A 14,462-nucleotide genomic window follows, 5' to 3' on the forward strand; every position below is an offset into this window, starting at 1 on the left:
AAAATCAAATCATATATGAAATAAACAAACAAGCAAGGAGGGCAATATATTATGCAAATAATTCTTAAGGGTTAGTAATTGAAAAATAAAGGAAAAGAAAACTTTTCTAAAACCATTAGTGCCCTTGAGGAAAATAAAGAAAAACTATAAGAACTCTATGCGAACGTATGATGATGATGGGCTTGTGTAACAGTTTGTTCACATCTTTTCAATATTGAGTTGAGAGAGTAAGCGAAAGAGAGAGAGAGAGAGAGAGAGAGAGAGAGAGAGAGAGGGAGAAAAAGAATCACAAGCAGTGATATACTAAAAAAAAAACAAATAAATACCGTCATCTCATTTGAACGTTGCTGGAAATTATTAAACGCAGAGCGCATAACTGGCGATCAATCTACGCTTTATATTTACATTACATATTATTGTCGTCTATTGGTGTTGTTATTATTGCTTTTTTTCTTACAACTAATATACATTCTATAACTACGAACACAGCTAGTTAGTTAGTCAGTCAGTTAGTTAGTTATCTTAAAACAAACAAACAAATAATAATAAAAAAAAGAAAAAAATAAAAAAAAAAAGAAGAAAAATATCTTCAAGATACAGTAAGAGAATTTAATAAAAAATAAATAAATAAAAAGGCAAATTATTTTTCAAGCTGTATGCAGCTGTTGCGTTCATTGATGAATATTCGTTCTCTCATTCGTTTTTTGAAGTTGACTTGCAACATATTGTAACAATTTTAAAGGAATTTTGTTGCTGCTGGCGGTGGTTACAAAACCAAGGTTCTGCTAAGATGCTGGTCTCCTTTCGAAGTGCGAAGCCTTGCTTCGTTGTATTAAAATTGCTCCACTAACGTGTAATCAACTTTAATAAAAAAAATAAATAAATAAATAAATAAAAAAAAAAACACATAAATAAAAAAATCATTAAATTTAAATAAATATCGACAACAATAAAAATAAATATATAATAATAATAAAAAAAAAGGAAATTGTGTCAGTGCAAGCATAAAAACAAAACAAACGAAAAAGAATTGTTTATTAATGTAAAAAAAAAAAAGAAAAAAAAAAACTTGAAATTATCCAAGTGTCAAGAAACCTGTTTGCAGATAAAAAAACAAAAAACAAAAGAGCAAAAAAAAATTTAAATAAAGATTAACAATTTGCAAAAAAAGTTATTCAAAAACTATGTGAGAAAACAATCTCCTAAAATTCTTAATACAAACAAAAACTAAAACCTAAAAGAATATAGAAACAAAACAAAAAAACACACACAAAACGTGACCTGAGATTGTTTAACAACAAAATTAAAAAAGTATATACATACGATATATATATATATATATATGTATATATGTACATGTATCTTATATTTGTGCATTCCTTTGAATATTATTAGTTTAAATTAATATTTAAAAAAAAAATTAATACATAAAGAAGTACTTTTAAATCCTTAATTACATTTTTTTTCTTCTCAAAGAGGTCAACCAACCAAACTTGAAAACAATAAAACATAAAGTAAACCTATTAAAAAAAAAACTAAAAAAAAAAAAACTTAATTAAAATTTGTGTTGCTGCTTGTGTTTAAATACGAAAAAAAATAAATAAATAAAAAAAAAGACTTCAAAACGGCTTCGTACTCAAAAATCATTGCATTCAAATCAATTCTGTATTGTGGCAGAATCACTGATAAAACATTTCAAATAAATGGAGAAAATTGAACGTCGCTCCTTAGTATTAAAGCCGTCGTCATCCAATGAGTATCCTGAAAGTTATATGTGCCTGATCAACAAGATGCTGTTAAAAGTTGAAAATACACTGTTGCGTAGTCATCGTCAACGTGAGACCACCGGAATTAAGAAATTATATAATTCGTTTTTTGTCCTGTTTTAATTTATTTATTAAAGCGAAAGAAACAATAAAAAGTATCTATAAAAACTATTTGTTAAAAACATTCAAAGAACTTTAAAACCGTTACAAATAATTAAAACGTAATATAATTAATTATAAGCAAAAAAAAAAACAAAAAATATGTGAATCTTGAAAACTTTTTGTGATTTATTTTTTAAAAAAAAAAAAAAAAAACAAAAAAACAAAAAAAAAATAATTAAAAATAAATCAGGAAATTTCTTAACAACCATTCGTTAACCTCTAAGATCTTTAAAAAAGAAAAAGTTTCTTCACAAAGGAAACGCAATAAAAATAAGAGGGAAAAACTAAAATTTTCGTGCTCGCGTCGTCTTAACAAAATTACGTAGCTATATACGAATTCTACTACTACTACTACTACTACTACTTCTACTACGTTACTATAACATCTTCAGGTTGCAAGTCGACTCGTAACATATTGATCGTGTACTTTGTGATATCTGTGAACAACTGGCGTGGAAAAAGAAGTAAAATTTTCAAGAGCCATTCTCATGGCTCTTTCGCTATTTGCTGCTCCTACAGCGCATTACAATAATCTCAGTAACGATTTCTCTGATCTTTCATTTTTAATTGATTCATGTCCCCTAACAAATTATCAAAATCACTCACAAACGCAACAAGCAAAAGTTGTATTTAAAAATCTCAGCGAATCCGTTTCAATGGAATTTAATAATCATAACAACAGCAGTCCTGCTCATAGTCATAATAATAGTAATACCAATAGCCCTTTACAACAACAGCAACAACAACAACAACAACAACATCATACAATATCACAAAATAATGGTAACAATAATAATAATAATGGTAATAATAATAGCAGCAGCAGCAGCAACAGCAGCAGTAGCAGCAGCAGCAACAGTAGCAGCAATGGCAGCAACAATAACAACCACAACCCCCACAACGGTCACACTGCAACAAATACAACGCAGGTGAGTTTAGGTAAAGCGTGTGAAAAAATTACATTCACTTGGGGGCAAATACTGGCATTTATTAATTACAAAATATTTTCTTGGTCGCACTGCATACATACATACATACTCTCATCGAAATCCATTATACATTCTGTTGCTTTGACATTCCAGTGGAACGGTTTTCGAAGACTAATTCGAATTTAACTAACAAAGACATCTGCCAACTACCTTAACAGAGGTCTCCGCGCTCAGAGCTAAGAGAATTAAGATATGTTTGGACTTAGAAGCCTACTCCGTCTAAATTAGGACAGTTGAGGTATTTTTGTCGACACCTCACAAATCTATAAACAAATTCAAATTCCGCTTTTCGAAACTAATTTTACCAAACTTCTGAAAATTACATATTAAGAAGACGGCAAACGAATATCGTTGGAATTTCTTGATTGCCTGCATCTGCTTCTCGAATTTGACCAGCACCACATAGCTCCACTCTGTCTTTGCTAATTAAATTCGTATTTATCTTCACACTCCTCTAGCCCATCGGAGCTTTGCAGGTCTTGCAAAGCACATAATACAGCGTTCAAGAGGTGCATGCAATGAAAAATACAAGTGTAGGATGACTGTTGACGAATCCATTGGCGTGTATTTTTGTTTGAGTGACATTCAAATTCCATTCCATTCAAAAAAAAAAATAAAAAGAGAAGGAAACCCGCATCACTATACCTTATAAACTAATAGTATATGTAACGCATATGTAAGCCCTTGATCAGTGTCAAATTCTGTCCGTCTGTAAGTCTGCTGGCCTGATGACATTCTCCTCATCGTAAAACGTAGGATACCGACTTTAAATTTATTAGAAACTTCGGAAATGCCTTCCACGCAGTTTGCTACTGTAAATGGGCTAAATCGTTTGAAGGAAAGGCTCACAGTAAAAGATAATTTGATAGCATCTCTGCTTCGCTAAGCAAAAATGTGTGTGGACATTGCTCATTCCTGACAAATCATCAAAGAGACAAAGGTAATATTTTTGAAATTCATCATGTGGAAGAAATTATTATTCGTATTCAAAAATGAGAAAAATCGGCCACGCCCTTCTAAAGTTATAAGTGCTCAGATGGTCATTTTTTCACTCTTATTACTCGCAAGGTGAACTAGACAGAATGTGGAAAATTTTTCTATACATTTTACACATGAGGATTAAGATGAATTAGAAAAAGTTGAACACGCGCACGCGTTACACGTTTCTTTACGCACTATTTTTACAGAAGAAGAAGAAATTTCGTGCGCTTTGTCACTATGAAATAAAGTAAATTCTTTTTTACATAAGGAACAAACTTTATTAAGTTATGTATATATATATATATGTTTGTCATTTTGCTCAATAATGCGTCGACACTTTCCCAGCAATTCCACTGTCCCCTCCTCATCAAATTTCTGATCTTTTGCAGCAAAAAGAATATTCTATATATGAACTTGCAATCTTTCATCTGAATTGAAGGTTTTGACAGAGGAAAAATTTTACAGAGAAGGAAGGGAATGCTAATCTGATGGTTCAATGCCAGCACTGGCACTAATTCCACCTTTTCCACAACCTCACGAATGGTTATGTGTTCTCATCTGGTAAAGCTTTCACTGAAAAATTTCCATACATAACTATATGTGCCTTTAACCCCAATGATCTGTCATGCTTAGTGAAAAAAGTTTCTTTAGCTTGATGACGGGAAAATACGCAACAAATTTCCGGGCTACTTATTCGCCGCATCGTATTGGTATCATATTCCAAATACACGACCCCGTCCACCACATATATTAGAAAGTATTAAAAACGATAAAAGTAAAAGATACAATCACAGCCGAATATGACTTTCTAACTTGTCACACCTATCGCCGAGATTGTCGAAATATGTTTATTTTGTCGAAACGTTTCAAAACCAAAAAAGGAGCTTCACGGCCCTATAAACTATTTTTTTTTTTTTTTTTTTGGATAATATCAATTTCTGAATCATTCTCCACCCATGTCCACGCATCGGATATCAATGATAAGCAAACTTCCGATTCCAAAAATTTGGGCATTGGTTTCAAATTTCGTAAATTTATAACAAACTCTTATAGGCAGATTGGTATCGAAAACGGACATAAGCGACTAAAGGACACGCCTAGACAACTTGTGTTTTGCGAGAGCCAAAAAGAAGGTTGGATTTTTACTCGTTACTCATAAACTAAAATACACAGAGCAAAAATGTGCTTTATTTTTTATGGGCGATCCCAAACACGTCCCCTTATAAAAGTAAAAAAAATCTGGCCACACTCGAAATCTAATTTTTTATTTTGTTGTTCCTGAGTTTGTTTATAAAAAAAGTTAGCTATCGATGCTCTCAGTTAATTGTTTCGTCTTCGTAACTTCTATTCCTCTTCTTCATTGTATCGTCCGATTAGATGAAGAAAATTAACTTGAAATACCCATCATAGGAATACCATATGGATTCAAGTTCTCATAGTTTTCCTACGCATAAACTTTGTTTCACGATCAATTTTTGTTTGCCATTAAGCGCAAGATTTTGATATCATTCAGTTAATGGCTTGTGCCGTATCTAAGAAAGTACATAAACTAAGCGAGTTATTTATTACAAAAACTGCTCGTTCAGACAGACTCGTTCATATCGTTGTGCAATACAATCCTGTTCCTAAAAAAGCACAAAAACAAGGAGCGTGGGCTAGTATGTAGTCTACTGATTGAATTATTCGTCTGTTCTCTTTCACAGATTGTTAATCATTATTGTTATAAAACATTAAGTTTTTATAATCTATAATAATGAGAAGGCTCGGCTGACTTTTTCTATTTTCAAAGTAAAGGCCATAGTCATTTGGGCATTGTAGGCGTGTCCTTCGAAAAGCACAGGTCATTTCTTCTTCTTTTACAAATTTGTAGGCGACACCACATAGTTGGGCAGACGGACAAATGGACGAGTAGACGGACGTATTTAGGTGCATTCCAAATTTGAGCTCGGCCTAGAATTTGTAAGCTTTAAAGGGTTTTTGAAGTTCGTTTCTACAAGGTATGGAGGTATGGAAAAAAATTAAATTTCAATACACTATTATATTGGGTAGGCGAGGTTAATTTGTTCCATTTTTGTACAGCTACTACAGCATCGTCCATAGAATATGCATAGTTTATGTGTAAAGAGTAAAAAATAAATTTTGAAATCCTTTTGGAAAACGGAGCTGTCCTCCGTTTACTGTGGTACTGTGGGCATGCTCTTCGAAGGAAATTTGGCCGATTTTCAATAGCAACCTGCGTGCAAGAATTCTCAATATCTCTGCCAAATTTTAAGTCGATACCTTCATTTTGGCGGTCAGGAGAGGGTTTTCTACAGAGAATACACAGACAAACAGAGGGAGGCGTTTAAATCGATTCAGCATTTGATACTCGATACTTCGACGATGGGTATAAAAATATATAATGGTGCGAAGATAAACTTGAATTTAATCAGCAAAGACACAACCCATATCACTTAACAGAGCTCTGTTAAATATTTAAAATTCAAATACAGTTGGATTTGAAAGTCTACTCCGTCCATATTAAAAAATGAAAAATATTTTTGTGGACACCTCATGAATCTATGTGAAGATACCTTTCAAACAAGCCAAATCAATTCACGTGATATACGCGAATATAGGTGACATTTTCTAGCTTGGTCGCACTGTAGTTTCAAGTTGGGGGGTCTTCTCATACCGAATTGCAAAAAATTGTTAAAAATAGTTCCCATAAGCAGAATTTGAATTTGTTTACCTTATTTGAAAGGGATTTTCATATAGATTGGCGGTGAGAGTCCCCAAAAAGGGTTTACGTTTCTTAACATGGGCGGAGTAGGCTTTCAAAGCCAAGTATATGTTAATTTTAAATATCTGTAAACGTCCTAACAGAGCTCTGTTACGAGATGTGGTAGGTGTCCTTGCTAGTTAAATTCGAATTTATCTTCACACCCTTTAAACATATTTATTAAAGTCTACGTCCAGGCATTAAAGAATTTTCAAAACATAGTCAGTCTAACGTGTGCCCTGTGGACTTTTCACGTTTATATATGATAACAGTTTTATCTATTTTAATTTTTTACATAGAGAGTCACTTATTCTTCTTTTCAAATCGGTTCCTAATCATTCCTATCTATTGCCAGGATTAACAGCTTAATTGGCAAATATTCTTTTTATAGTTTACACCACTTGCGGTACAAGGCTACATTAAGTAAACAAGATTCAGAAGCATTTGAGATAGACCCACCTTTTATGATACCGCTCGATTGAGAATCATTTTCTGATTTGACCTTGAATGTGCCTGTCCGTCTATTCATCTTTTCTCCATATGTTCAACCTACAGGCCATAATTTCTCAGATGTTTTGACGGAACAAACAATGATACAATGACTTGTTGTGATTCCCGAAAAGAAGGATATTAAAAATCGCTCTGATTGGACCAGTTTTTTAATCACTTCCCAGGTAATAATTATTTTGAAAAGCCGCTGTATGAACAAATGTAAGGCCGGTGTAGGGCAATTAATAGTGAACTGTAGCCTACTTAGCGTTTTTGTTGGTTAAACCTCAGTCAAACGTGACTGAAACGCTATTGATGTCAACAACTCCCAATAGTCAAATGTGAAAATATTTAATTATCATTTTTCTTTACTTTAAAAACAATATCATACTTTGTTTTTTTTAACCATATTGTCGACATGTGCAGCACTTATGCAGTTAGAGTTTTTTACTTTGGGTTTATTTTAGTAAAAGAAACAGACATTTGTGTAAGAAAAAAAGAGTTTTAGAAAAATTTTAAGAAAAAAAGAAAAACAACAAATAAGAAAATCATACTCGGCCATGACCGAATCTTTTACGATCGTTAGATTACAAAAGACATGAAAAGTAAAAGAACTAAATTTTTATACTCTCTAGTATGGATGATAGAGCGGATGATATTATTCTATTTTCAAAGTAAAAGCTTTTGTCACATAATTGTGTGGGCGATGTAGGCATGTCCTTGGAGAAGTTGAAGTCACTTTCAAATTGTTTTGCAAATTTGTAGGCGATATCTTCATTTCCGTTAGGGGTGGGAGTGTTTACCACAAATTGGGCAGACGAAAAGAGGGACATGTTTAAATGTACTCCAAATTTGAAACTGTTGTAGACTTATCTGCTGTAGTTTATGAGTGATGAGCAGGAAGACGATTTATGATTTCCCTGGTGGTACCGTAGGCGCATCCTTCGACCGATTTGGCCCACCTACGTGCAAGATCTGCCAATGTTTCTGCCAAATTTTCCAACGTTAGCGGTTGGACGGACGGACGGACGGACGGAAATGTTTATATAATTTAGAATTTGATACTGATCAAGAATGTGTGTAACATGTGGGGTCTCTGAAGCCACCTTACGGCCTTTGCAAAGGCTTTGAGAAAATGATTTTAACCCTCAGTCTTAAGTTCAATCAAACCATCAAATTTCTTGTAATGATGTATCTTCCCTCCGTATCCCTTCGTATTTCATTGATACATGTGTAATTTTCTTAGCTGTGTAAGCTGACGCCGTGTCACATCCAACGTCAACCTATGCGTCTACTTTCCGTTTAAAATCTCACTGTAATGACGGGGTCTGAACCGGTCAGTCAGCTTCTTCGAGTAGTGTTCTATATCGCTTTATGATCTTTTTTATGAAGTAAGTAAAAAAAAAAATAAATAAACGTTTGTTTGTTTGTAACAAATATTGAGGTTTCGGAAAAACCACTAATGTTGATCATATTATTAATGTACCATTCAAAATGTTAGCGAACCGTGGGCGTGTGCTACAAATCGCGAACATGAGACAATGAAGTAGCCGAAGAAGTGCCGAAGATTGTCTTCTCCTGATAGCCAACTTCGTTCGACAAGCAAGACATTGACATCTACGTTCACGAGTGGCTATTTAAAGTCTTTTATGAATCTCTTCTCCTCGCTTTAATAAACATGAAATGGATTGATTGTAAAAAATTTATGATAATTTTAAAAGATTATGTTCAATAAACGTAGGCATCGCATGATCTCTTATTTTTCTTAGAATTCATATTAGAGTCTTCCAAAAAGGATACCGGAACTTGTTTATAAAAAGTGCTTCGATAATTTGGTTAAGTGCTGCTGTCAATAGCTTTCTTGAAAGGGAAGAACAATAAGGGGGAAAATTTATTTATCATATTTAACTCACTGGTCCAATATATTTGTGAAATAAACTTCATTTTAAAGTGAATGTTGTACAACAGTTTTAGTTGTGGGGTGCAGCGTAAGCGAAAACACTTATTCTCTTTATCTCCTGCCACGAGAGGCAGACATTGAAATATAAGTTGTTCTTAACAAAGGCGAATTTTCCCATTGATCTAGGAGTGTGAAGGATTTTCTCCGCCCTTCATTTTTTAAAATCGGAACATCCACACGTCTGAGATGGGGGTTCGTCTCACTGCTTAGCAGCTATAAACTGCGTAGGAATCCTTTACAATTTTGCGTAGTTGTATATATATGTATACATAAATAAATCTCAAATCTCACGTTAAAATCATCACTAGCGTACTTCGTGTAATAGGAAGTGGTTAGGAAAGTAGGCTCAAATCGAAACTTTCTACTCACTTTAGACTAAAACGTCGATAGCTTGGTTCCTCACAAGCTAATACCCTCAAATTTCCAAAATATTTCGTACGAAACAATTTCGTGGAGTTCCTTCTTCCCTATACTTGTCATGGAGAAATGACAATCTCTTGTAAGTATACTCGTCGTGTGTTCATATACTTAACTTTTCCGGCAGAATTCGAGTGCACTTCCGCTTCGAGTGCAGGTCGCGACGGCCAGCTGATGAAAACCCAACACATTTTTGTTACATTTTGTATGAATCAAACAGGTTCCTTTTAGGACGATAGCCTTCTATTATTTTTTTGGTTAAACCATCATGTCATCATTATAGGAAATAATCGATTCCTCGGAGAAGAACTGAAGCAAGTGATTTTCACAGATTTCTTTTACCGTCTCCTTCACATCATCAAGAGAGTTCTGCGGAGTAATTATTAAAGATCTGAGCCCTGTGCGACTGCCGTCTGGACGTTTTGCCTCAATTGCGCGCTTTAATCGATTTGAGTTAGGTTCTCAACAATGGAAATCGATGGAGTAAGTCGCGATGGGTGATTTGTTTGTAAGTCCAAACAAGACTTTTCAGACATTACTGCCCATAACTCTTCTCCATATGGCCCTCAAATCGCCGACTTCTTCATGTACGTAGTATTTCCCAAATTGTTTAATAGTGAGTTAATAATTAACTTTGTTGCGAGGCAAGAAGATGAAATATGCCGGGCTTTTCCAGTCTTCTTGAAGAATCTCATCGACCAAATTGCGCCGCAATTTCTTTAACAGCGAAATTTCCCATTCATTTCGGTACTGCTGCTATTGAGAGAGTATCTGAACCAAGAAAACTAGGACTTGTTCACAAGCCCGTGAAGAATTGGGTAATCGATGATCGATGCGATAGTGTAATATTTATTTATTTATTTATTTTATTCCACTTATACTAGAAACTCAACTAAACAAGTAACAGTCGAGTTCAATATAATCATAGTTTTACAGATTTTTCGCCTTTTTTCCAAAACTCAATCACTTTCGATTGATTTCAAAAACGCTATAATGCTTCTTTTTTCCTTTAATTATCTGTGGATTATCTTCTTTTACACGCGCCATAGTGTGGCCTAATAGGCTTAGCGTTGTGAAAATTAGGTGACTTTGAAGATATCTGTTGTGCCGCAAAGTGTTTCCCTCAATTATGTTAAAGGTTAAAGGTCAGTTTTCTACAACAAATGCTAGACGAACGGACAGGCAAATAGGTATGGGTAAATCTTAATCATCATTATAGATTATTAAGTCGACAATTTGTTGGTGTGAAACGAAGTACAAACGAAAGAATTAATTTAATAGAATTCCTGTCATCCCTAGGTGAAGGATATAAGAAGCAAAGTGTTTAGTATTGAACTGTAACTCGTCAGCAATTGTATAGGAAGCTATCTTATGGGGTTTTCGAAGAGTTTTAGTTAATATTTAATCGACACTTGAAGCTTAACGTCGACAAATACTTGATTTGTTTACATTTAAAAAGAAACTTTGAAATGTTTTGCTTTTACAATTATTTGATAATAAGTGCACACTTGGAAGGTACTCTATATATAACTGGCTCAATAACTGTATATGATTAATGAATTTGTGATGAAAGTTTACTGTTTTATACTGATTAGAACTAAATGATCAGTCATTCGGTTTATTTAAAAAAAAAAAACAAAAAAAAAATTTTTTTAGTATATATACACATATACATATATACATATATTTGTTTGTATGTATGTATGTACATATATAGCATAAATACAAAGCAAAATAGAAAATATTGAAAATGCTTATCAGGATGATTTGGTTGCTTAAACGCATAGGACGCATTCACGATGATAAGACAGAGAGAGACGGAAAGTTTTCAGTTTACGGTCTGAGTTCGGAATACAGCGTTGAACTACATACGTAGTGGATTAAACAAAATCATAAATGAGAAAAATTATTAAGACTATTAATAGACAAAAAGCTTAACAAAAAAAAAAAAAATAAAAAATAAAAAATAAAAATAATTAAATAAAAATCTCATTTGTTGAATTCACTCTGCCTTAAACATATATATATTTTAAATCTTTTTATTAATATTTTGTAATAATTTTTCCTTTACTTTTTAATTACCTCTCTTTTCGAGCAGCATACAAATTACACGAATCGTAATTTAATGAATGGATTTCATTCGCATCTCACTACTGATTATGAACAAGTGTTGACATTTGTTGATTCACCACCGAATTCTGAGGAATCCTGGCCAGGTACGATACTCTTCCATCGTTCACCTTTTCTTTTCATTATCGAAAATTAAGCTGAAAGGAACTATCATGTCATTTACGTTTGTATTTTTAATAGACGATCAATCGAAGGGATCACCAGGACCACAAATAATAAATGTTCAAACGATTTACACGAACAACAGCTCACGTAAAAGACGAATGGATTGGGATTCACTCGACATTGGCAGCAATCATGGGGAAAACTCTATAAGCCAGCATCATACTGATGAGTTAATGAATAAACTAACGCAGCATCAGCATCATCATCACACGCAGCATCAACAACAGCATAACACCGAAAAAGAGAAATATAAACGTGAAAAGTTAACCTGCGGTAAGTGATGAATAAATCAATTGTACAAGAAATTTTTAAAGTTTTAAAATTTTAAAATGTTATTGATTATGAAGATTTGAAAAAATCGTAGAAAATGGTTCCAAACAATAGTTTCCAAAAAAAAAAAAAAAAATGTGTTAAATTCAACTAAAGCATGAAGAGAAAAGGCTTTTAAAAGGTGTTAACGACATGATAAAAATCTTTTTAAATAATCAATTCTTGTTTATTTAATATTGATTTAAATAATGCATAATACCAAATAGCGTGTTGACGTTTAGTTAACATTTATGAAAGGAAAGAAAGCTTGGTTGTCCATCATCACTTTACGCCACATAGCGAGACATCGATCATTAAGTTTCGGGACTAACATACATGTGCCCCTTTGATATCTTCCTCGCACGATGTCTGCCAAAATATCATCATCTCATTTCAATCACTTTGTTTACGACCCATAATGAGATGGCGATCAATAATTTTCGGGACTAATATATAGATGCACCTCTGTGCACCAAATTTCATCAAAATATTTTAAAAATTGCAATCTATAGGTTGAACACAAATTGACATAGACAGATAAAAGATGATCATACGAAAAGATGGACAGACAGGCTTGGAATCAGAATCATTTTCTGAATCGATTGGCTTAATAAAATGTGGGGCTATCTTAAGCGCTTCTGGGTGTTACATACGTCCGCACTTTGACGAATAAAGTCGAATCTGACTAAAAAACTATATATATATACATATATATACAGATTACAGAAAGTTATGTATCAATGTATTACCCTAAGAGATATGTTTCATCCGGTAGTTATCTGCTAACACTTTAAATTAAGATGGAGAAAATCTTGAATAAATATTATATTAGTTTGGGGAAAAAGAAATCCATTCTTTTTATATGAACTTCAGGACTTTATTTAACATGCTCCGGATTGTCCGATTTGGGTCAAATATGCACCGTTTTGTTGTACGATTTGTTGCCATTTTAAAGGTAACTTCAAAATGCCTCTCTCATAGAAGTCCTGGTCTCTATTTGCAAAAAACCCTAGTAGTCGATTTTCACAATCCTCCCTAGATTCCAATTTTCTATCATTAAAGAAATTTTGCAATGCAAGAAAAAGATGATAATCGCTTGGTGCCAAGTCCGGACTGTATGGCGGATGCATTAAAACTTCCCAACCAAGCTCCCAAAGTTTCTGGCGAGTCACTGTAGATGTGTGTGGCCTAGCGTTGTCCTGGTGGAACACGACACCTCTCCTGTTGGCCCATTCTGGCCGTTTCTGGTCAATCGCTATCTTCAAACGGTCCAGTTGTTGACAGTAGAGATCAGAATTTAGCGTTTGGCCGTATGGAACTTCGATCATTTCTCCGATTTTATCGACATTCTCGACGACCGGCCTACCTTTGCGAGGTGCATCTTTAACATCGAAAATTCCTGAACGGAATCTACGAAACCAAAATTGCACATAATTGGCTGTTACAGTATCGGAACCATAAACACCATTCACAATTTTAGCCGCCTGGCTTGCATTTTCGCCTTTGTCAAAGAAAAACTGTAAAATATACCGAATTTTCTCTTTGTTCACTTCCATTTTTAACACGCTGTAACTCACAACTGAATGCACCAAACAAAAAACGGCAAAAGAATTTTTTTACTGCGAAATGTCACCTTTCCAACGAGCATAAATATGGAATTGTTTGATCGATACTTTACGAGAAATCTACCAGTGCAGTCATCTACCGAAAAAATAATGGATTTCTTTTTCCCCAAACTAATATGTTATGTTCCGAGGTTCAATCGCTCATGATAATGACTAAAAATGATTGACTTAAGACAAGCTAAACGTAAACAAAGCTTTCTAGTTTGTCATTTTCGTCCTCTAAAGAACTACAATCATTGTAGATTACAATTTATAAAAAATCACAAATCGATCTTGTTTCTATAAAGGGTCTCTTAAAAAAGTTTTTACCAAACTTTTAACGAAAATTCTCTGTCAAAGACTTTTATTTGCTTATTTACTTAGGTCGATCACCAAATTCATTTGCGGTTCCACAATATGTCTGCTAATCTTCTACTTTCTCTCTATACTTTTAAGACTACTTAGGACTATGATCAAGTCTAGAAGCATAGACAAACGGATAAGTGGTCAGTGCTCATAATTTTCAGCTCACAATTTCATGCTTATGGAGAGAATGTTTGTATTCAGAACCAAATCATAACACTTTTTATAGAAGTTACATTTCCTTTGAGCAGAATCCTTTGATGTCCATCACCTTCATTAAAATTTTATATAAAATGGACGGAATCTTGTAAACCTACTAGCTTTCTATTACCATCGAATAGGCAAATACTTATTGTTGCAGTTTCT

The 14,462-nt window shown here is 33.6% G+C and overlaps 2 protein-coding genes across 3 annotated transcripts in view; both read left to right on the forward strand.

The window, feature by feature from the left end:
* The first annotated feature begins 1,549 nt into the window (after positions 1-1,549).
* LOC119639757 lies at positions 1,550-1,925 on the forward strand. The gene has a single exon (XM_038037394.1). The coding sequence runs from the start codon at positions 1,704-1,706 to the stop codon at positions 1,887-1,889; it is 186 nt and encodes a 61-aa protein (XP_037893322.1). The 5' UTR covers positions 1,550-1,703; the 3' UTR covers positions 1,890-1,925.
* A 133-nt stretch (positions 1,926-2,058) lies between these two features.
* Positions 2,059-14,462, forward strand: part of LOC119639684 (upstream-binding protein 1) — a 36,372-nt gene continuing 23,968 nt past the window's right edge. Inside the window, exons 1-3 of one of the 2 annotated variants that reach the window (XM_038037239.1) lie at positions 2,059-2,857; positions 11,624-11,741; positions 11,836-12,093. In XM_038037239.1, the coding sequence (XP_037893167.1) occupies positions 2,417-2,857; positions 11,624-11,741; positions 11,836-12,093 (817 nt within the window). In that variant the 5' untranslated portion in view covers positions 2,059-2,416. Of the gene's footprint in view, positions 2,868-11,623; positions 11,742-11,835; positions 12,094-14,462 lie in introns of both variants that reach the window. The other variant, XM_038037240.1, reaches the window with a different exon arrangement.

Source organism: Glossina fuscipes, unplaced genomic scaffold (assembly GCF_014805625.2).
Source record: "Glossina fuscipes isolate IAEA_lab_2018 unplaced genomic scaffold, Yale_Gfus_2 113, whole genome shotgun sequence".
Classification (NCBI taxonomy): Eukaryota; Metazoa; Arthropoda; class Insecta; order Diptera; family Glossinidae; genus Glossina; species Glossina fuscipes.